General features: G+C 37.7%; 1 protein-coding gene across 20 annotated transcripts in view; it reads left to right on the top strand.

The window, feature by feature from the left end:
• The window catches only part of MICAL3 (microtubule associated monooxygenase, calponin and LIM domain containing 3), a 168,453-nt gene that overhangs the window by 92,356 nt on the left and 52,417 nt on the right, over positions 1–23,680 (top strand). For 14 of the 20 annotated variants that reach the window (XM_048081462.2, XM_048045907.2, XM_066998846.1 and 11 more), the window contains 4 exons: positions 1,055–1,162; positions 1,830–2,016; positions 4,395–4,474; positions 5,620–5,707. In XM_048081462.2, coding sequence (XP_047937419.2) covers positions 1,055–1,162; positions 1,830–2,016; positions 4,395–4,474; positions 5,620–5,707 — 463 coding nt within the window. Of the gene's footprint in view, positions 1–1,054; positions 1,163–1,829; positions 2,017–4,394; positions 4,475–5,619; positions 5,708–20,251; positions 20,730–23,680 lie in introns of those variants that run through there. The other 6 variants (XM_048046756.2, XM_066998892.1, XM_066998876.1 and 3 more) reach the window with 2 other exon arrangements.

The following is a 23,680-nucleotide window of genomic DNA, read 5'->3' as shown; positions in this document are numbered from 1 at the left end:
TCATTTGCGGAAGAGACTCCAGCTAGAAGCATTCATAATACTTCTTAGTCTGGAAAAGGAAAATTGCTTGGCGTGCTCCTTGCTGCTCTGAGTCAAATACATGGTGTTTGCAGTGTGATTAAGCTAACGCGGATGTAACCACATAATTTTCCTAACTATGTAATTACTGCTGATGGCTGAAATTATTTCCTGTGAAGAACACTTCCTCCGCTCCTGCAGTGACTGAACTTGGCTTGCAAACACTCATTTTGTACTGTGTAAGGTAACAGCCAACCTGCCTAGATTTCTCAGAATACTGAAGGGTTTTTAGATATCCAATTTTGGAGACAGTCAATATCCATGATGGAGAAAAGCCTAGTCATAAAGCCATGTTCACAGTTCAACAAATGCGTGTTCCAGGTGTATGCAGGTATGGCTTTAATGTGTTGGATGAAGTTCTTGCCTCTTTTTCCCTATAAACTTCTATGTATTTTTAGCATTGGAAAAAATTGTATTTTTGAATCACTGTGAGTTCATGATTTAAGGATTTCTTCCTGCTTTATGAATGCTCTGTAAACGAGTCCTTTCCAATTGCTAAGCTTATAACTATATTGTGCTAAGCATATAAATATGTTGCAATCAGCATGTTACATTAGACTCTGTGACACATCTTCTAAAAGATTTTTGATTGTGATGCCAATTTTACCTGGAACGTAAAATCTTTACCTATATTTGCTTTCATCTTTGAGAAGTGTATATGTTCAGGTTTCCAGGTGCGAAATACCTCACAAGCAAAAGTAAGCTCTGCTTTCTTTATCATCTTAGTATTTCTACAGCACATACAGAATGCAAAATGCAAACCTTTTTCATGGTTGCAGTTGATATTGGACTGTTCTAGTGATTATTGATGACACTAGCTTTGCTGTTACTACCTGTCACTTCATATTGTCCACAGTTTTGGCATGATTTCACCTCTCTGCACCTTTTCACCACCTAACCTATTATCTTTTCAGTCATTTTTAAAATTTTTTTTCTTTTCTCACTTCCTTTTTGTTTCATTCCATCCATCTGGTAGAAGTACATAAAGATGTACACAGGCGGCGTGAGCTCATTAGCTGAGCAGATAGCCAATCAGCTTCAAAGGAAAGAGCAACCCAAAACCCTTCTAGACAAGAAGGAACTGGTAAGACGATGTACAGAAGGTGACGTGTTTGTGATTAGATGTTCTGTAGATCCGAAGTATTGTGTCTGGTTGTTAGCACAGCTGATGGAATCTATAGTAGCTTTGTGAAAGGCTTCACTTCCCTTTCTCCATCCCCCCTCACTGTTGTTCTGGTTTTCCTTGCAAAATGTTTGAATTTAATCTCAGTGTCTAAGGACTGTGTATGAACAGTTAAGAAACTGCTGGTCACATTTATGAAGATGTGTTTGGTCCACTAGGGCTACTTCAGCATTATTGTTTTTTGGAGGAGATACCAACTTTGATAATGAAGGTCTAAGAATTGCTGTTTGAGGGATTTCTAATGTTTTTGCCTTTCCGTCATATGCCTCCTTCAGTTATTTACTTCAAGGTCATGTTTAATAGTACTTGTGTTCACTCCCCAATCCAGAGCTTAATTTACTTTTCACATATGTAGGTGTGGTATCCTAGGACTTTCTTCACTGGACTTCAAGGTTAGTTTTTGGTGTCCTGGCTAAAACTGATTTGTGTCAAAGAACTGCAGCATCCATGTGTCAAAGAACAACAGCATCCAGATGCTCCTGTATCTGCAAAGATGAGGAGAAGATATGACGACACAATCTTGAGAGACTGGACATGCACAAATTTAGTCATGCCTATTTCTGTCTAGGGCTCACTCAAAAAGGAGTTCCCCCAAAACCTGGGAGGCAGCGATGTCTGTTACTTCTGCCACAAGCGAGTCTACGTGATGGAGAGGCTGAGTGCTGAAGGCAAGTTCTTCCACCGCAGTTGCTTCAAGTGTGAATACTGTGCCACCACTCTGCGATTGTCATCTTACGCCTATGATATTGAAGATGGTAAGAGAAATTGCTTTTTTGTCAGAATACTTTTAACCATCTTGGAAGTTTGGTGAGTTAGGGAACGGGGTAACTTCAGTTCCAAAGACACACACTCTTAAACTGTTGAAACTACGTGGATAGATATACCTAAGAATATAATCAGATATACCTAACCAGAAACCAGAACAATATGTCAGGAGATGTAACTCATTTTATCATCCAGAAATTGTGCATGTTGAAAATAATGATTTCAAATCACACATCACTTTTGAAAAGTAACTTTTGTCAAAGAGTAGCAACATGTTGCATTTGTTGCTTGAACAGGAGTTAACAGAAAATTCATATTTTCTGAAGAAAGAATGAAGTAAAAAGTGTCTTAGATAAACCTTTATGTATATCAACAATATTCTTTCACAGCTGTCATTTATCTTTACTCCTATCTCAATAGGAAAACATGTACAAAACGATGTAAAACTAGTGAGATATTAGATGGAAAGGATTCTATACCAGAAATGATTGTGTATAAACCAAAATAAGTGAAAAAAAGTTCTAGAACTAATCCTTTTCCACGTTCATTGAAGCTAAGATGAAGTAAAAATTTCAGTAAGCTGTATGCCATGGAATGGAACTCCAGAGTGTTCTGTGCAGACTGAAAAGTTATAAAATTGGTAGAAACCTTCTGTGGGTAGCTTGGAAGATTTTTTTTGAAGATATTGGGTAGGATAATGCCCATGGAAACATCAGCTAGGCATAAGGAGCAAAAAAGAACCAAAATAATGTATCCATTGATGATGAATTTTATAACAACCCTCAGTAATGGACTTGCTCTGTCACGAAGGATTGAGGAATCAAACCAGTCTCCCAGTAAGAAATAGAAAACACATTATTCCTTGGCCAGAAGGTCAGCAGACTTGGTTTATGAATTTAAAGGGGCCAATGATAATTTCGAAGTCAACACGTAAAAGTAACAGCTTCATCAGTAATCAAAGTTGGGACAAAGCATTTTTGAGCACTGCTGTTATTTAGTGCATTCAGAAGTAACGGAGTATCTGATTAAATGTTTAGCCATAACGGATGGAGTTCTGTAAACTCTATGGGCTGAAACAGTTTTTACCACCAGATTTAGTGATTCCCTCTGCCAACAAGCTTACATACATAGTTATGGCCAGTTAGCTTCAGTGAAGCAAACAGAAAGCTTGGAGTCTTAGCACACTTATAGCATTGATTCTGAAATAATAACATGCTTAAGTTTCATATGCACATGTGTATGAAGAATATGTCCAAACAGAAATATGTTGTATCCTATCCAGTCTAATCATTGTGAAAATCCAGCTCATATTTCAATCTGGGTTTTCTCTGAGAGAAAAATAACAAGGTATGTGCACATAGTTGCTATTCATCTAGTTCTTTTCACTGAAGAGCATTCAAAGTCTGAGAATTTTTATATAAGAGCCTTTCTGTTGTTTCTCTTTTCAGACATTTCCCCCTGAAACAAATTGAATGAGCAGTTTTCTGAAAGAGTCAATATTAACAAATGTTTATTTAAACATAGACTTCTCAAAAGATAGCATTTTCCATTTTTCTATCATAAAAAAAATCATTAGAAATTACTGTGCTAATACCAGTCCAGAGAAACTGGGGGAACCAGCAAAAGTCAAAGTATTGAATTGAAATGCGTTAGTAAAGTTGTAGGAGTAGGAATTCACAGAAGAAGGGGATGCTGTGAGCTGCAGACATTGAGCAGGATACAGTAACAAAGGTACACTGGCAAATAGCTGTGCTAGCAGTTTGCTCCTATTGTTATTATTTGCATTGGAGTATCACTAGTGCTGCTTTGGCTTCCTGATAGAGTTCAGATAATGGTGAAAACCTATCTAGGCTTCTGGGGTGTTACTAAATCAGTAGTGTCACAAAAGGTTTGTGAAAATGAATTGTTGCTTGATTGTTCTTTCCACAAGTAGCCACTGTGCATTTTCAGAGATGGCTCTTTGGGAGTTAACACCGTCCTCTCCCACTTTCCTCTGCTGGTTGTATTCATTCTTGCTTTTTCCAAAAGTGCTTCTGCCAGCTTTTCATGTGATGATTTCTTTGTTCCCCACACACAGCCGCATTGTTAGCATGTGATACCACACAAGCCTCACAGCTTTGCTTTGGTGTTTGATAGGATATTAAGCTAAATGGCTGTTAGGCACCCAATAGAAAGGAGGCTAGCTAGCAGGGGGAGAGAGGAGGGCTAGAGTTAAAACTTCAGATAGTGTTTGTCTCCATGCATACTGATTAAACTAGATGAAGCGAAGGGAAAGGCAACAGGAAATAAGTTGCAGTGAGATATACATTTATATTGTGTTAAGCTGCTTTGTTTTCATTGTTGACCATCATTTGTATTCTATCTGCAGGTAAATTCTACTGTAAGCCTCACTACTGTTACCGACTCTCCGGTTATGCTCAAAGGAAGAGGCCAGCAGTGTCAGGAAAGGTAACTCATTATTTTCATCTAAAATGTCAAGTTAATAGATTTTGATTCTTAACATTGAAAAAGTAAATGTTATTTTTTATTATTCAGAAAGCAGAAAAATTCAGAATGCATCAAGTTGCTTTATGTCATGGTGTCTTGCAGTTCTATAAATTTTACTTAAAAACAGTTTCTGTAATTATCACTTCTCTTTTCATGATTATTATAAAATAACATACTGTGCCATTCAGAACAGTATTTTGATCTGCTTTCTTGTTAAACAGAAATGCTTATTCAGTTCATGTAGAGACTAGAGGAATTCTGTTAATGGTTTTATTTTTCCTTAAGATGAAACATATTATTTGCATTTCCTTTAAAACATGAAGTTCTGACCCATCTGCATAGGCTATAAAGAAGACCTTTGGTCTTTTCTAAATGTTTGCTATCTGTTAGTGGGAACCTGTATGGAAAGAAAGGATATCCTTTCTACTACACGATTGTAATGGAAGCGTTTGTGCTTTAAACATAGGACCATGACCTCCCCTGTATTACAGAAAAATGTCCCTGCTTTTGTCTATACAATCCAAGGCATGTTAGACTTAATTTGTCTCTTCAACTCACTTTTCAGTATTTTTGTGGTACTCCACGTGAGCAAGAGTGAGCAAACTATATGGTAGTCTCTTTGCATTCAAGTTCAGTTAAGCTTGCATGACACAACCTGTCTTTCTCCCATTAGATTATATTTAACCTCTATGGTGGTGATGGTTGTTGTCTTTCTGCCTGTTTCTCGGTTGTTTTTTTAGTACATGCTAACTTTTGAGATTTATCCCAAAATTTGTGCCATACTGTATGCCAAAAAGAAAGACCAAAAGTGAAACTCGTATTATATTCCAGATAAGCAGACTTCAGGAATCTCAATGCTTTGGCTTTCTTGGATATACAGCTTGTTTTGGGGGGCTTAAATAAAGCAACATATTGAGAGGGAATGTATTTGGTTCAGACCTTGCCTTATGTGATGATAAAGGGGTATTTTAGTTGCAAGAGGGATGTCTTGTGTTTTCTTGATGTTCAGTGTTTTCAGTACATATAGCCTCATACGAAAAAAGAGCATTTTTGATGCACTTCCAATTTGAATATGAATTTAATCCTCCCCTCTCCCATTCTTATAGGACACTAAAGGACCTCTGCAGGACGCTATGGCAAGTGATGGAAGTGGACGGGCAAATTCCATCTCCGCCTCAGCAGAGAGGGCCCCAGGTAGCTCCACTTCCTTCTTTAGCAGGGTGGTGCAGTACTCTCTCGTCTTCTTTGACAGAGTTAGGTTGGCAAGCCAGCGCCTGCACAGCACAGTTTCCTCGATTGGGCACCAGGTAGCCCAGAACCCTTTGGACTCCTTTTTCATGTGTCAGCTGATGGCTTTTGGGGTTCCCTTTCTCTATGTCCAGTCAGAAGTTCTTGTGCAGATCTTAGGGGAATTCTGTGGGCAGTCTGCTGACCAGTAAGATTTAATGTGACCCAACTTAAAAAGCTGTATAACTTGTGTGATTTTGGGGTGCCATGTGAATTTTGTGCGTTATGTGAAAGTCTCAATATATTATTATTTTGCATTGTGGTTTTGAGGGCCTAGATTTTCAGTCCTTTCAAGGACATTATCTGAAATAGTTCCAGGAAAACACAGATGCACAGTTAAGGGTCTCCTCTGAGTGGGCCCAGATAAAGAGGCTTTGTCTGTAATGTATGTATCTTGATGTTAGTCAAGTTAAAAGTTTTTCTGATACACTGGAATGACTTGCAAACTGGATTTCTGTGTTTGCCTGAAATCTGGAGTGGTTTCTCATTCTCCCAAGCTTTTCTTCATTAATCTGGTACTTGAATGGGGAAGATCCCATTATCTTGGGATTGTGTCTCCTTTGGAACTCTGGGTATCTGTGACAGCTAATGGGATCGGATTCCTTAAACTTCTTGAGTTTTGTGGTGCTGGCAGGTCATGGTGCTCTTCCCTTACTGCCAGAATCTGTGCTGCTCCTGGCCACGGCTTTGGAAATGGGGTAGTGAATGTGTGTGTCTTACTGTGAAGTATTTTTGCCTTTTAACTTAAAATTCTAATTCCTTCTAACATGGGAGAAGTGTCTCTGCTACAAATGCTCGTTCACCCAGCCCCTAAATGTTTATTTAGTGATGTAAGAAAGAGATTTGATTTCTAGTATTGGTTCTAGAATACTATGGAAAAACTAAATCAGTTGCTTTTAGAGGGAGCACATATTTCTAGCAAAACTTTGAGAAAAGAATGTTTTCACAGTGCTAGTTGAGAAAAGATCTTAAAAACATACAGGTGGATAAAAATGATGCCTATGTTTGACTTTAAGTATTATTCTTACAAGCATTTCTAAGATGGAAGCTGAATGCAGTCAGACCGAAATTCATTCTTACTGCGTGCAGTTGATTCTTTAAGTAGTTATTTTCACTCTTTCCTCTGTCATTGGTGTGGAATTTCCATAGGGCGAAATGGAGGAAAGAAAGCATTGTGAAAAATGACATTTGCAAAATGCCTTGGACAGATGGGATAACTACACCATTTTTTGTACTATTGGCTAGACGATTAAAATTGTTTTCTCTAAAGGTGAAGAGTTTTTTTTTTTTTTTATGTGAAGCATATTCTTTAAGATATATGGAAAAGATATTTCTTGGAGCTGTTATTCATAGAATATCTCATATGAGAATAAGGCAGTTTAATAGGATAAAGCTACTGGTGATGAAAAGTAGAAAAAAAGCATTTAACTGTATATCAGTTAGGTTTTCAATACAATTGCTGTCAAAGTCTCCTTCTTCTGATTTAGTCCTTCCAACTGATCAAATTTAATTACATTTATAAGTGAGCCTTCAGTAAATAGCATCTGAGTGATCACTAAGTAGGACAAACAGTAGGCCGTGGTTTGCTGTGGTGGCACAATTACAAGAACGGTAATATTTCCAGAGAAATAAAATAGAACAGACACTATTTTATCAAAGAGCAAAACTTGAAATCTAGAGCTCCTGTTTGCTTGCTGCTATTCTAAAGCAGTGCCTGACTGTAGCATCATTTTTAATCTTTTGGAGCTTTTAAAGCTTTGTCTTTTGTAGTGCACAAAGTCCAATAGGGCATACTAAGCTGGATGAAGCTAGCTCATCTTTAAAGCAGTGTAATATGTTGCATTCTTGTGTGCATGACAGAAATACCTTTAACGGTAGAAGAGTGAGCTCTGCCTCTGCTGTTCTCCCACTTTCTGCTAGAAAATTGCCATTTGTAGCTGAGATTTAGTCTTCTTTGTGAAGGAGGTTCTAAGAGTATTTTAAAATTTCTGGCTTAACAAGTATTAAGAAGCAGGAGGAGGCTAAGTGTAATGTATTTTAAAAGCAAGCTACAGTGTCATTAAAGGCAGGTCAGTTCACCATCAGTCAGTTTAACAGTCATGTCCTGTAGGTACTTATCTTTAGCTCCAGTTCTTGCTGGATAGGCCAGGAAAGTGGAAATGTGTTTACAATTCTATATGGCTTGGGGAAAAAAACAGAAACAAGTGAAAAAACACCTCAACTTTTGAATTACAAAGCTTCATGATACAGTGGAAGAATATGGTACTATTTCTGAGTAATCAAAGGGAATCTGTAAGATTACATCTCTGTATCTCTAGTCCTGACTTCAAACTATGTGCACATAAGCTTTCCTGAAATTTATTAACTTCGCTATGTTAGAAACTATAGGCATTCTGCGTTCACTGAAGAGTAGATTAATGCCTTAAGCAAAAACCTCTCTGAATTAGAGATAGAGGCAGAGCTGTTCCAGTGCTCCACTTCAGCCATCTGGTAGATTCACCAATTAACAGGTTGTATATCTGAAACTGTTTGACCTCTTTCAGGAAAGTGCTACTGAATGAAATTTGGCAGTAGTAATTTCATACCTTGAGGTCTGAGCCAGTTTCAGTAGTGAGGCAGATGTTGATGAGGAGTTTAAGTTGCCTCTAAAATGATTAAGTAAACCAAAAGTGTAGAATGTGTAGGTTTCATTTCTGATGGAAATCTAAAGATACCTTAGAATACAAAAGGAAGGTGTACAGCAGAAGCATCAGTTCAACAATATATAAGACAAAAACCTTTCTGTTCTTAAATTTTATACCCTCTGAGTTAAATTCAGTCCTGAATTAGCTTGTTCAGTGACCATTATAATGACTTGTAAAAGGCCTGCTTTTTAGTTGCCACAGAATCCCAAGTGAATGCATGGGGTTTCCCCCTGCACTCAGTGTCTCCTTTACTTTGCCACCAAATCTGGTCTCTTCTTTTTTAGCCAGATTAGTAATTAAAATTCATTCAAACACAAAATAACATTCAGCATATTTGGTCAGCTGAGGTAAGATTGGTCACAACAAGCACTTTTTTGTGATGTGTTACTAACCTGATTGGCATGTATTAACTTTGCTAAAGACGTCAGTCCCTTGCTGGGTGGCCACAGGCTTGCCTGGCATTAAATGTGTTTCGTCTGTCCCATGTAATGACTATAGTTGTAGACTACAACCTGTGATAAGCAAGCTGAGGTTTTTTGGCAGTCAAGCAGAACCACTATTTTTGTGAAAGTCTTGCATGGTTTGCCAGAGAGCCTGCGTGACATCTTATGTAGTGGTTACAAGGGATGTTTTCAGGGAGGTTATGTTCAAACTGCCTCTTGCCATACTGATTGGGGAAGGGACAACAAGCTTTTGAGTGAGTGATGCCATTCTCTCCTGGGAAGGGAAGTTGGGAAAAGCAGTTACTATGCTTTTGGTCCTGCTGAACTGTGGCATGCTTGTCGTAGATTCTGTAACCCTTCTCTGTATTCTGTCTGCCTGTTTCTCTCTATCTTCTGCGTTTGCCTTTGTTCCAAAGTTGCTGCTATTGCCAAGGGAAAAAAAACACTTTGCTTCTCAACTGTCTCTCCCTTTGATAATCTGTAACCACCATGTCTTGGATTTTTTTTTTTTAATATTATTTACAGTACTCTATATGGTTTTAATGTGCTTTTAATGCAAATGCTGTTTTTTCTATTTGTTCTAAAGGTCTGTAAGAACATATTTTCAAACTTCCAGCTCTTTCTTGACAGATGGACTTGGAACAGTCTTTACCCATATCAGATTTATGATAATGCTCCTTGGGGTGACTTCAGGTGGTGATGTTTTGTTGTAAGATGTTTCCCATTCAAAGCTTGTCTTCTCACAGCAGTGCATTTCTGCCCACTTCAGCAATAGGAAGTTCATAAGGAAAAGACGTGCTAGGGAAGCTCATACTTCAAAATATACTGCAATAATATGCAAGTCATGAGGTCTTTGCAGTAGTTACTTGACCCGTGAAAGACTTAAGAAACCAATTATAAGCCATAGTATGCAAAACTGAAAATTTAAGTACAAAGTAGAGGCATTAAGTCTCCTGCTTTACAATCACAAAAATATATAGTATATATGATACAGGTGTGCAATATGAAAAGAATATGAAAAGTTAAAAAAAAAATCTTTTATGGGTGTGCCTTAAAAGTTTTTAGGGAGCGATGTTATGAGGAAACCCTTTATGGCAGACCCATAAACATGTAATCGGTTGTGTATAGTGAGTAAAGGTGGACTTTACAAGAAGAAGTTCTTTTGCTGACTTGGAGAGCTAGAAAAGGGTGAATGCTTCCTCTAAATGGTGTACCCTATAAAGTAAATTAACTGAGCCACGTTTTCAAAAGGATCTTAAAACTGTGATTTTCACAGTCTTTATGGATGCGTACAATAATATTTGCACACACTTCTACTTCTGTGCCTAATGAAGTACAAATACATTTTGTATAAATTTCTATATATAAATTGGCAGCTTGCTCATAATCATTGTCCCTTTCCAGTTCCATTAACATACATTGAACATGCCTTGTGAAAATGATTCAGCTCAAAGCAATACTGTTTGCTTGTACATACAAACACATCTTCATGAAATCCTCCATTTGGTCACTTCTTTTCATTATTATTCAGCTTTGGGTTTTGTTCATTTTAATTTATTGTGTTATAAACACTGAATTACAGATGATACAGTAAACTAACTAATTCTGTGACATACTCTTCTGTTTTTGGTGCCTTCATTTTAAACCACTAAACTCTGCATTTACGAACATCCATACCCGTCCCCTGCCCACCCCAAAATAAAATTTTAAAAAAAGGTACATCCATATTTTGGGATGTATCACCAAACTGGGAGGAAAGATAGTTCCTCTTCTGCTGTGCCTTGAAGGTTTTCTTTTTTGTTTGGAGTAATGGTGGTGTTGTGTTCTGCAGGACAGGGCACATAATACTGAACCCTTTTTTGGGGTTTCATACAGCTCCAAAGAGATCTAATGCAAGATTTATTTCGCTGCTGGAAGATTTAAGATGTAAACTTAAGAATCAGATCCTGTGTTTTTGGAAGCTGAGGAGAGTGCGTGGGTTGCATGATTAGGACTAAGGTTCGGTGCCCGGTGAATCATTGCTCAATAGCAAGCCAGGAATCTCTCTTAGGAGATGTGCTTGACTGTTCCCAGTCCATCATGTTCCTTGTCAGTGTTCTTATCAGGATTTGTGTGGCTTTGGTGTAAAAGAAAGGAGAATGCTAAGGGACCAGCAATTTGAATCCCAGAACATTTGGAAAGGCAAAGGAACAACTGGAAGGTTATTTGTTCTGAAGAGCTGAAGTGCAGCTGACCTAATAGAGCTTCACTGAAAAATCCTAGAAAAAGATCTGGGGGCTGAGGAAGAATATACAAAATAGTGATGTGGTTAGTTCATGCTCATGGCTGGATCCTGCTAAGAACACTTTTTCTGGGGAGCAAAAGATCTCCCAATGCCACCTTTCTCTCTAGCTTTCAGACCTGTAGACTTGTTCCACTGAAATATTTGTTTAATGTTTGTTATGTGTATATTCTGAAGGGTGATATGAATTTTTCTGGGCACTTTTAAGAGCTTCATTAAAAGTTTATGCATCTTAGAAAAAGAATATTGTGTAAAGGACTTGGATTCTTTTAATTGTAGAATTAAAACATCTGTGTTTGTTGTGTTTTGTTGTGTTATTTTTTTTAAGTAGAATCTAAGAAGTAATTGTTTGGGGAGACTGTTTCCCTCAGGGAAATTGAGGGAGTTTAAATGAAATAAGCTTGGTGACAGAAAATATTCGTGAGACAATTAGTGCTCAGAAAGGCTTCATGTCTCCGTTGTATAGCTTCTTTGAAGATTTTTATTTATGCAGTTGTTTTTAACCTGTTTTTGTTTTGGGTGTGTGTCTCTTTAAATTATGTACTACTTGGTTTTCCTGTTGCTGTGGAATCAAGACATTATTTGTTCAATTGTGTGAAATGTTCAAGGGAATAAATTCCAAACAATCTTCAGGTTTCTGAGTTTTTCTTTGTCATCCCCCTTCTTCTTCCACTAGTTCCAGGTGAGGAATGCTGTGGGGGATAAATATTTGGGGGAGAATGAAATGAATAGATCTAGGAAGCTTGAATACTCTTCCAAAGATGTTTTGGGGAGCTCCATGCACGTGTAACTGCAAAGTACTACAGAGACTTCTGAGGGCAGTTCTGCTCTGGCAGACACTGGGTCTGGTAACTTTTCAGTCTACTTCTGTACATTTTTTTTTTAAAGTTTTTATTTTTTATTTCTATTTTATTTTATTTTGCTGTTACGTTGTGGTTTGCTCAGTGTGCAGGGCATACACTGCCCAGACAGCATTACATATTTCTGTAGAAAAACTGGTAAGGACCCCCATACCAAATATTATACCTCTTTGCTGTAGATACACTGTCAGTGTCAGTGTTGTGGCTTCACTGATTTTTTTTTTTTTTTGATTTGGGAGGCTGTTTTGTGTGCCTTGCTACAGGCCAAAGTTCTTTCTAGCACTCTGTAAACAGGGCAGTGAAACACATCTGTGAGGGGAGAGGAAGAACGTGAGGGAGTGTAAGTCAACACTGAGGAGCAGGGAGGCATAGCCTTTGCATCTGGTGCGACAGGTAAGCTTTTGGGCAAGATCTGTTTCCTCTTATTTGTACAGCAGCAGCTGAGATGATGGGATGTTAGAAATGATGGAAAGGCATAAAATAAGTAAATGCGAGGCCTTTTACCCAAGTCCCGTGTCTTATATTCTAGCTGGATGGTTCTCTCCTCTCAGGAGAATGACACGTGAGGAGATGACCTCCATTCCTCAAGACCATTAATAGACTATTCTGTTACGTTCTTATGACCAACATGTGGAGTTGTTTCATAGTTTTGAGCTACTTTTTCCTGTTCTGTAAGATACACTGGGTGAGCCTCCATTAGGGAATCATTCTGTTTCTTATCTCATATGCTTTCTCATGCTTCCTACTGCACTATTGGCAACTGAAAGCTTGTAATAGCAGATGACTTTTGAGCATCTAATTGGGTTGATGTGGGTTGATTTGGCCAGAGCAGTTAGGTTTAAATGGTAGATCACAGAGCTGTAACGTGAAACCAACTCTGTTACACATTAAGATTTCCTTTTTTAGAGGAAAGTAATCACTTTATGCCTTTGAAATTGCCTTTTATTTTCTTTACTGTGATCAATAGTCTTAATTTTGAAGCTAAAATGGACCTTCATTTCTGAGAACGAGCTGTCAGTGTCCAGTATAAAACTTCATATGCTGGTGTGTGAACTAGGAATGTCATTTCCATGTACCACTAGAACAGCCTCCACTGTTCTGTATCAGGAAAGCTGTTAACTTTACAGGTACATATATTTTCTTCAGAAATCAAATTTTTGCTTCCCCCCCCCAAAAAAAAAAGGATGGAGGGAGGTGCATTTCCTGAGCTCATCCCCGTCTGTGGTGAAGTCAGACAGTCCTTGCTGTTCCCAGTACAGTAGACATTGGTTTCTCCAATTTTTATCTGAAAACAAATATTTGTATAATGGGGTGCTCCCAGTCACTCTCACCGCATTCTTTGTGAAGTCTACACAGATCTCTCATGCTTTCTGTTTCTGTCCCTGTGGTTCTTCTCTAGTCTGATGACTTCATGGGTTCTCTTACTAATGCCTCAGGGAAGGGTTGAGCTCTGGATCCTGCTCTGGCAGAGGGGTGCTGCCAGGGAACTTCTTGCATGACCCTGACACTCAAAAGTCACTTTTTGTTAAAGACACCCTAGTTTTGCTTGTGAAGCAAAACTGAATCTTTGTCAAGTGTTCTTCTCTTCACCACCACACTTTCTCCTCACTCCCATTCCAACCTAGGATATTTATCTTAAAATTATTTAATCTAGGGGAAACTTTATTCTGTAAGTAAAGCCCCAAATAACACACTGTGTCAAATATGATTATTTTTAAACTTTGTTGAACAAATGAACTGGCCTAAAAATGAGGAAGGAAAGTAGAAGATTTGGGGTGGGCTATGCTCTTGCTGGGTGTGTATGCTTCTTTGCCTTAGTTCTGTAAAGAGAACACATTGATTTTCCAGAATATGTTATTCTAGGGTCTTGACTCTCACAGATTTGTCCCTCACTTGCATCCATTGCTTTTGAGAGTCTTTAACATTATTTAGGACTTGTACTTGTTAAATAGATTAAATACGATCTTTGTCCTACAGATAAGGAAAATGGGCTGTCATGTGTACTTTTTTGCAGTTACTATCCTCACTTGTAGTTGCCAAAGAAATAATCTGCAGAAAATCTTATGTGGATGATAACTACTATTTATTTACCCCAGAGATGAAATTGAAGGACTGAACTTCACAATATAAATAGTACTATATTAAGTACAAGCTTTAAAAGTAAGGTAACATACTTAGTGTGTAAATCACTTCAAAACATTGAGGTAGTGAACCATTAAAAATGCACAAAAGTCTGTGGAGAATGTGAATGCTTTATTTCCTTGAAAATAAAATTGCTTCAACTGAAGCTCAACTGAATTAGCCTTTACAGGCGTTTGGAAACTTCCTTGTAAGATTTGAGCTATAAGGATTATTAAGGTGTTTTCCACCATGCATCCCAAAACAGCTTACTTCATCAGATTAATTTTGGTAGCAGTTTTGCCAAGAGAAACACTGGCATAGACGATTTCTTTTGCAACACCCAACAGTAGGGTAGTGTAGAAAGCCTGCTGTGTACAAGTTGTTTCACATTTTAGACAAAATAATCTTCTTCATCTCATATGGTAGAAAGTAACATAACTGTTTCATGTAGATCTTCTAATCTTCTGTAACAGCGATGAGAAGGCATGAGGTACTTCAAAAATAATAAAATGAGTGAACAAATGTCTATGTATATAATAACTAAGACAGCAGCGCTTTTACCACCTGCTTGTGGACAGCAGCATGAGATACTAAGATACGCAGTTTGTAATGTATCTTCAAATACAAAGGGGAAACAAGGGGACAAAAGCAAACTTAAAAATAAATAAATAAATGAAAACTGGAAGATATTTGAAGAGAAGGAACATACCACAGAGTCAACAGTGAACCTGTTTTCCTGCTTCTGTGAAGTGTGATAAGGAGAAAGGTGGAGTAGTAGTTGTTGAGCTGATCATGGCAACATAGAGCTTATCTTAGGCTTTCAAAACAAAACAGGGCAGATACTCTTTAAGGACAAGATGGCACTTCTATGCTCTGTTTAGTTACTTACATCCTCTCTCAAAAATGTATGTTTAGTCTGACATTTCTCATGTTTGCTGTCATCCCAGAAGGCCGTGTTTTCTTTTTTTGGAAAATTTCATAACTGTCGTTTCTGCTGTTACAGAAGTTTATCTGATGGCCTGGGGGTAGTAGTGTTTAAAAATAGGACTTTTTTTGTACCCAAGAGATGTTTCAGATACTTTCAGACTTCAGTAACTTGGTGATTTAAAACATCAGAACTGATGTGTATGTTATCTTTAATCAGTTAGGTCTTTTGGAAGCTTTGTTTTGGAACTGTCAGCGATTTTGAATATACCTGGCTATATACCTATGTAATAGAGTTTTCTTAGCTTCAGAAAAATTCCCACTAAGGTATGAGGCTCTGGATTGCTTGGAATATTCAATTGCTTTACAAGTTACACAAGAGCAGGTGGGATAAGTGCAGATACTAGGAAAGTACGCAAGAGAATAAGGGGAGCAGATGCTGATGTTTATTGGAGTGTATGCAACTTCTGCTTAGGACAAGTATTCCCCAATATATTTTCCTGTAATTGCCAGTGTAAGATTTCAACCTGTTCCATTATCAGCAGTTCGTAATCTTGAAAAAAAATATGGTAGAAATTCAAGTGAGGACATGGTTAGTATCTAAATATATTCTGAGATCCAGTAATTATGAAATTCTGTTGTAAATTGCAGCAGAAGAGAGACTGGTTAGTTCAGTAGTTGAAAGAAGATATTAATTCCAAAGCTATGTTTTGAATCTGATTGCGATTTGAATGGGAAATTGAAAATATTTGGTATTCCAGACTTTATTATTATGTATGATTAAATGTCTAGTTCCTGATTGCTCGTTCTTTAATGGTGAAAACATTTTCCAGGATCCGAGATGGAATTGAAAGAGCAGACTTCTATTAAAAAAAAAAGGGGGATGCCTTGTATTGATAGATTCCTCTGGTGCTTTTAGATGGAAGTGTTCTCGGTTCAGCTTTTTGTTATTTGCACAGTGGGAATCACCTTGTCTGATACCTCCTGCTGAAATGAGAGATTTCAGAAGGCTGCTATGTACAAGTGGTGAGAAATGGATGCCACTATGAACAAGCTCCCTAAAGTCTTACGTAGTAGAGGAGAAACTTTCTTTCTAACAACATAAAAGAGGTTACTGTTTGGATAAGATAATTACTGGACAGTCACTCTTAAATATTAATTTCAAAGGAACTTAAAACAAAGAACATACCTCACTTTAAAAAGGCGAAAAACCCTGAGCCAAAGTCAAGGTGATTTTGGAATACAGTGTGGCCTTTCTCTCTTTTCCTTTTTCTCCCTGGCAGTTCCTGGGCGTGCCTCATCCCAAGTGGCTTTTTGAGGTAATATACCTTCAACCGTTTCCAGGACAAAATTTATCCCTGCAAAGTAATGTTATCTTTAGCTAGATTATCCTTTACTGCTCTTCATCCTTCCCACACTAAGTTTCTTTCAGGGAGTGGAAACAAGGCCAGGCAACAAATGATAGAGCTGATCAAAATGCTTGGAGAGAGCTAAGACATCTTAGATGATACCAACAAAATGGAAAATGATAGGTAATACATTATTGACTTACCAATATTCCTGGATAATGGACATACCAATAATTTACCAACTTAAAAAATCTAAATTGATGTAGGTGTTTCATCTCCCTAGTACTGTTAACCTGTTTAAACAGAAGTAAAAATTGAATCTGTGCAAATATTAAAATACTCTGCTAGAAAAGCAGCATTAAGGAGAATGAAGCTTAGCAGTGTACACTGGGGCTTGGATTAAGTGACCTAATATCTCCTTTCCCCAGTTTCTTTTCTCCACCCACTGTCTACAACACTGGACTCTTTCCAGGAGTCCAGAAATATATTCCTGGATTGTTCTATACCTCTGCTGTACTGAAGACAGCTTTTCTATATTGTTAAAATATGTCCTGAGCTTTAAACTTTCATTATGTAATAATAAAACCTCATGCATTTGTTATGAAAAACACCACATATTTCTCAAACATAATTTATGGTTTAAGCTGCAGATGAATTTTGACTTGTTTTCGAGTCACAAATGTGAATTAAAGATGACCTTGAAATAAAACTGATTAATATATTTACTTTTGCTGGCTTCCACTAAAAATGAAGAAAGATCGGTCAACTTGCCAGCTGTTTTGCTCTTGCTCTACCAGTGTTGTAGGAAGCAACATTTTGTCAGTGTCTTTTTTGATAATTCTACAAGTCTGTTTTAACTGAATAGTGTGGGAGCAGGGGGGAAATATTGCAACATCAATAAGATGGATTTCTAAGTTACTAATTCCATTCAATAGTCAGTCCAGTTCACATTTGTAAGTATGAAGAGAATGGGCTTCCACCTTTACTGACAGTATCAGAGATATGAAGAACTTAGTTGTAGCTGCAGGTTGTGGAGGAGGACTTTTATCTTCTTAAGTTTGTTTCTACGGTATCTATGGTTTCTACAGTTTCAGAATTCCTTGAATATTTTATTGTCAGTTATTCCCATACACATGGTAGTGGTTTTGGGGTGCCTTTGAGTGCTTCTTCTCTGCTCTCCTTTGCTTAGGAAGCCAGTATTATATCAACAGGAATCTCACTGATTTTTATTTTGTGTGCTGTTGAATCAAGTAAGACTATAAAATTTCTTGGTCTGCTGGTGCTTTAATAACTCTCTATTGGGTACTTCTGCATCAGAGGATATTTAAATAAAACAACTTTGTCTGTACAGCTTAATGTCCCTGTTTCTCTGTTTAGTTCCCAGATTTGCTAGGATGAAATGGTTTGGTGACAGTTTGAGGACTGAGATTTGAGGGGTTACTAGAGGTCTCAGGCACAGCTTTTAGAAAGTTTAGTTATTATTTATTGTTGAGACTGATGTGTGTGCATTACAGACAAATTTAAGTAGGGTCATCTTCAGGTTTGAGCTCATTTTGAATCCTGTGCATGGACACTTTGGATATCTTATGAATAGATTTTGCTTTCTTACTGTACTGTCCTCTTTGAATTCAGAGCTTTTATGTTTAGCAGAACATGGTATGGATCAAGCTGGAAATGCAGACATCAGAAAATTCAAGATTTGACAACTTCCCAATATAGCTGAGTAATTCAGGCTCCCTGAGGACTTGGGAATACCGTAGGATAGTAAGAGAGAACATTGAGATGTTATATCAAAATAACTTTGACACTTGGTGACTATTATGTATTTATGTTCAAATAAATGCATTCTCTTTTCTGTTTGAGCAGGTATTTTATTATCCTTTTGGCTTTGTGGATGTTGCTTATCAAAATCCAGGGGATGCAACCAGGAAATATGCAGTTCTGCAGTTTGTGATGTGAGGCTTTGTGAACAAGCAGTGACAAGAATTCACCCATCCTGAAAGGGCTCTTTCCGCTGGTTTTCTAGAGACCTTTCTTAAAAGAGAAGATACATTTTAAAGAGTGGATGCATCTGTTTTTAAAAACTTCAAACTTCTTCCTAGCCTTAAAAAACTCTATTTAACGTACTTCTGTAGGTCATTTTAGATTTACCAGCTATATGTTTTGTGTATTTCATATTGTGCAGTACCAAAATTCTTAAGTGGCTATATACTAATTTTGGAGAGGATTAAGGAAAGGATTTCTGGCCATGTCTCTCAAAAGAAATCAGTTGCACTTAATTAAATGGGATATCTTAATTGACTTGCTGTTTCAGCATGTACAGCATCCAACAGCGTGTGTGCGTCAGTACTAAGCACTCCGTTTTAGTGCACACTGTGCTATGAGCACAACAAGCATCTCATAGGAGGTGCCTTTGCTCCACTTGCTCATGTAAACCATCGAATTGTGATGCTTAATATCTGACATTTGTTAGTCCCTTTCTTATTTCAAAGTCTTCTGTCTTCACTTAAGGTGAAGTTGAGAGAAAAGGTTTGGAGTTGGGCATTCTGGATGCTGTTTCTGGCACTGCCACTAATCTGTTGTGAGACTGACTTGCTGGTATTTGATCTCTGTGTCTGGACTTGTGCAGTGCCTCTGCAGTTCTTACCTACTTCCAAAATCGTTTGTTTTAATATGCTAATACTTGTAAAACATTTTGAGGCCCTTAGGTGAGGAGTGGAGCTGAAGTACAAAGAGACAGTTGAAGGAATTAAAGTGGGCAAAGGTGAAACTTTTGGGGAAAAAAATGAAACTCAATCTGACATTAAAACAAATGAAAAAAGAGATGTCAAAAATGCTATTATAGATCATTTGTATTCTTCTACATAACTCAGTAATAATTTTTGTTGAACTGCAAGCAAACTTCAGAAACCTTACCCTCAAAGATATTTCTTACAGATTAATGACAATGGAATCTGAGGACATTTGCCATACCTGACTCTGTGTTCACTGCATTACTTTTAAACTCCCACAGAAAAATTCCATCTGCCATCTCAGTATTTTGTCGTATGTGATATGATGATGTATCCATGGCAGTTGCTTTATCTGATATAGATAACTGTGTTCTGAAACATTTGTGTGGAGAAGGAAGTAATCCAAGGGATTGGAAAATAGGATTGAAAACAAGCAGGTAAAGCGTTTCAGACTATTATAAAAGCACAAGATTTGAGAAATCCAGAATGAAGATTATCCTGAGATATGTATTAATTCATTCCCTCTTTTGCATGTGTTTCTCAGTAGATTCTTTTATTTGAGTTGCTGTGCCTCCCTGAGGCCCCATCTGAATCTGTGCAAAATACTAAATCCACACTTCACAAGACATGACATTTACCTTGGAGAGCTTGCAGTCTTATCAGATTTGACTAAGAAAATGAAGTGCAGAGGTACCGCATGATTAATGAAAAACAAGTTCTAGTACAATGACACAGAAATGATTTAGGTAAAAGCAGGTAGTTTCCCTTGGGGGGAAAATTAATTGTTCTTAGATTCCATTTTGTCCTATGTCTTCAGCAAGTGTTATGTCAGGGAGTAATCCTGGCAAGATTTCATCTGGTTCATGAGAATAATGTGTGGCTTGTATAGAAATCTGGGGAAAAATAGAGATGGGCTACTCTTGCAAGAGGAGATTCTCAGACCTTCCTGTAGTCTCCAAAGTTGCTGAAATCAGGACGGAGAAAAGGACACATGTGGGAAGGCAAGGAGCAGTTCAGTGTAGGAATGTTATCTCTGATCATACGACTTTCTTTACAGGAGGCAGGCCGTGTCAAGGCTGAGAATAATTAAAGGACTCTGGCAGCTTTCACGCAACAGCTAAGCAGACCGTCCTGTTAGGAAAAACAGTTCCATTTGGATGATCTATGTAGTGTTCGTGGCCCATTGCTCTTCCAAAGTAAAGAATCAGATTTTAAAATGTATCCTATTTTGGATGTTGTTTGTGGATTTTTAACTGATCTGTTGGTTGCATGAGAAACTGCTCTTGGCTTTCAGGTAGCTAACTCCCCCTAGCTAATAACATAGCATTTTTCTGGCACATGTAGCCTCATCAGCCCCTTTTCTCTCAGTTGTGACCGATTTCAGGCTTTTGGCTCTGGGCCCAAATGTACTGACAAGGTGGAATGTCAGATAATGGATAATGAACATACTCTGCAGCTATTTCCCACTGGCAAGCTATAAAATAGCCTGGGGAATACAAGATGACAATTTGAAAGAGGGACCTTTCCTCTCCAGAGGAACATTAAAAAGCAAAGCTTTAGCAGCTACAAGAACTGCATTGAAATAGACTTTGCCCATGCATACAGCACCATATATACTTAGAAGAAATAAGTGTAGGACATCCACAAATTTCCCTATGCCAATTTATTTTTTTTTTTTTTTGGTAGCTTCAAATGAATTGACTCTATAGCATGATGTGGAGAAATTGTTCATCATTTTGTAATGTTAACTAAACCTATATCTCCTGCTTAATTTTGTCCCTTAGCTAGGTTTGCGAACTGTAATGCTTTCTTTCTGATAGTTGACGACTTCATGGTGCAGGCAGTTGGCTATCGGTAGCATTTCTCCTGTTTCACATTTGGTAACAAGTTTGACAGTGGCTTTGCAACTAGCCAGATGAGCCTTCAAGGCATCTTTTAGAAACAAAACCAAGTCTTGTGTACAAAGTGCGTTCACATAGACCAAACTTCTACAGATCCCTTGCTGATGTTGGTAATCAATTGAGCTTCTGGATTATGTTCTCAATGTAGAGCTGGTTTATGTGCAAAGTAAGGTGCAGGCGTGTGACCAATCCTGTATCTGAAGTGTGTAGAAACATAAATTAATTTGAAAATTGCTGGGAATTTTCTTCTTACTTTGTTGGTGTTTTGAGACAGAGAGCCCTTACCAAGCTTACGGGATATCCTGGCTTGACCACATCCTTTTACCTTTAAGTTTAGGTAGATTTTTCATATTTTCAAATTTTTAACAGTTTTATTGATTCATTTGCCCAAACTTAACTGTTTATACTGTGGCAGAATTGGTTTGATTCTCTTTGTACATGTTATACTGATACAGGGTCTTCATGATTAGAAGGTTAATGATAACTTGTTTTTATTGAATAACATGCCTGAAAGATTATATATGCTGGTGAAATGCATATAAGCAGATGTCAGCTTGATTTTCAGTCCTTTTTTACCTTAGAGTTATTGCTACTGGTCTTTGTCCCCAGCCCAGGCAGTGAAACAAGCATCTCTTTTTTTTTTTTCTTTTTTTTTCCAATACTCCATTCATGTGATTTAATTATATGAACATGATATTATATATTTTACTTTTCCTTGAAAAGGCTGACCAAAAACAAACAAAACAGACACACACAAAAAAAAGCTTAAGATTGTTAAAAAAAACATAGGACTGAAATAATGTCAGGCAAAAAAAAAAAAAAAAGTCTAATTCTTCTCATTTTCATCCTTTTTTTCGGCTTGTGGACATTCCAGCTATGTTGGGGTATGCATCAGAAGAGAACAAGTTAAAAACAGTCTGTGAAAAGATATTTCTATGGAAATAGCTGAGCCTAGCTGAGTGCTGTGTTGTGTAGAAAGAGTTCCAAGTAGAAAAACTCTCGTTTTATGATGATTTGGTGAATTCTTTCTTTGTTTTCCTTCACCTTGATGTTCTTCCATTACCCAGAGTCCTTGGTTTTTCCAAGTCAGCCAGAACTGGCAGAACAATATTCCAGGTCAGCTCCCCTGTTACTGTGAACTCAGGGCTGGGGAATGTAACACAGATTACAAAAATAGATTTGGCTGAGGTGGTATCACCATCTAGAGAGAATGAAATGAAATGTGAATCCCAGCTGAGGAGGCAGTTCAGTTCCACTAAACTTTGAAAGGACTAATACAACATAAGGCTTAGCAGCAGGAAACGGTAGAGACCATTGTGTGCCTGGAAATGGAAGATAATGCTCCCTCCTTCCACCTGAGCAAGCTGCGGTTTGTACCATAAATAACCCCGGTAGTTACAGCCAGGGGCACAGCAGCCATTTGCCCACATCATAGAAAGGTTCAAGCAAGAGGGAAAAGCACTCCTGGCAGTTGTCTCCATGAGATTTTATCTTTCTTGAGAGGGATTGGAAATTAACATCACTAATTATGGCAAGGCCATAGTATTAGTGTGAGAGACTGAGATGTTACTGGGTGAATAATTGTCCTGAATAAGGGCTGTCACGGGAATAAACTGATAAACTACAAAGAACAGAGAAAGAAAACAGAAGTTGTCTTGGAGGTCAAAACATGTGAGGATAAAATAAATGTTGCCAAAGCTCGTGCTGGGTTCGAATTTGTATAGGAGAGGAAAACAAGCAGCTGTATTCTTTAAGTATGTAAGTAAAAGCAAGATGAGGAAAACCAGAAGTGGGTCCACAGAGGATGAGTCTGAGATTAAATGCAGTTTCAGGTACAGCCAGGAAAGCAAGTGGATATTTGGCCTCCAATTTCAGTTGGGAGGGTGGCATTGAATGTGGGAGCAAAAGATGTTAGTGTATACATAGCAAGGTTTGGAAATGGAAATTAACCCAATGAAGCTGGAAGCAAAATTTAAATATTACTATACTATATGTGTGGAAGTAAAATGAGACCAAATAATCTTTGTTTCAGAAAACTGTAAAAACTGTACAGTGAAATTGTGAGCTTTTTGGTAGCAATTTATGTTTAAATCAGGCTATCCTGATGCACCCTGACTATCAAATTCAGGGTAATGCTATGTGACTGCTGGGTGACAGAAGTATGATGTGCATATAAAAAATAAAAAAATAAAAGGATGAAAGGTGATCTGAACAAGTACAGATCTGTTAATCTAAACAATAGATAAAACACCTTCTTTGAGGGGAATAAATAAGGACTGCTAGTTCTGCAAGTGAAGTCTTTTGACCTCGTGAAGGTATGTGGCATAAAACGTGACATGGATTCACCAAAGACCGTGCCAGACTAGCCTGACAGCTGTTACTGATGAAGTAACTGATTACCTCCATGAGGGAAATGCAGTGCATCCAAAAATTGGACTTCAGTAAAGTACCTGAAAGCTGGCACATGGAAATAATTATTTAAGCTGGGTAAAATGTGGGGGTTATACATGAAGCGTCAAGTAGCTGAGGAGCTGGCGTAGATGAGAGTTTAGAGGTTTTATTCAAAACTGAATTAATGGAGTTGG

The sequence above is a fragment of the Anser cygnoides genome, chromosome 1 (assembly GCF_040182565.1).
Source record: "Anser cygnoides isolate HZ-2024a breed goose chromosome 1, Taihu_goose_T2T_genome, whole genome shotgun sequence".
Lineage (NCBI taxonomy): Eukaryota > Metazoa > Chordata > Aves > Anseriformes > Anatidae > Anser > Anser cygnoides.
Note: the sequence above shows the minus strand (reverse complement) of the source record. Positions and strands in the feature narration are given on the sequence as shown.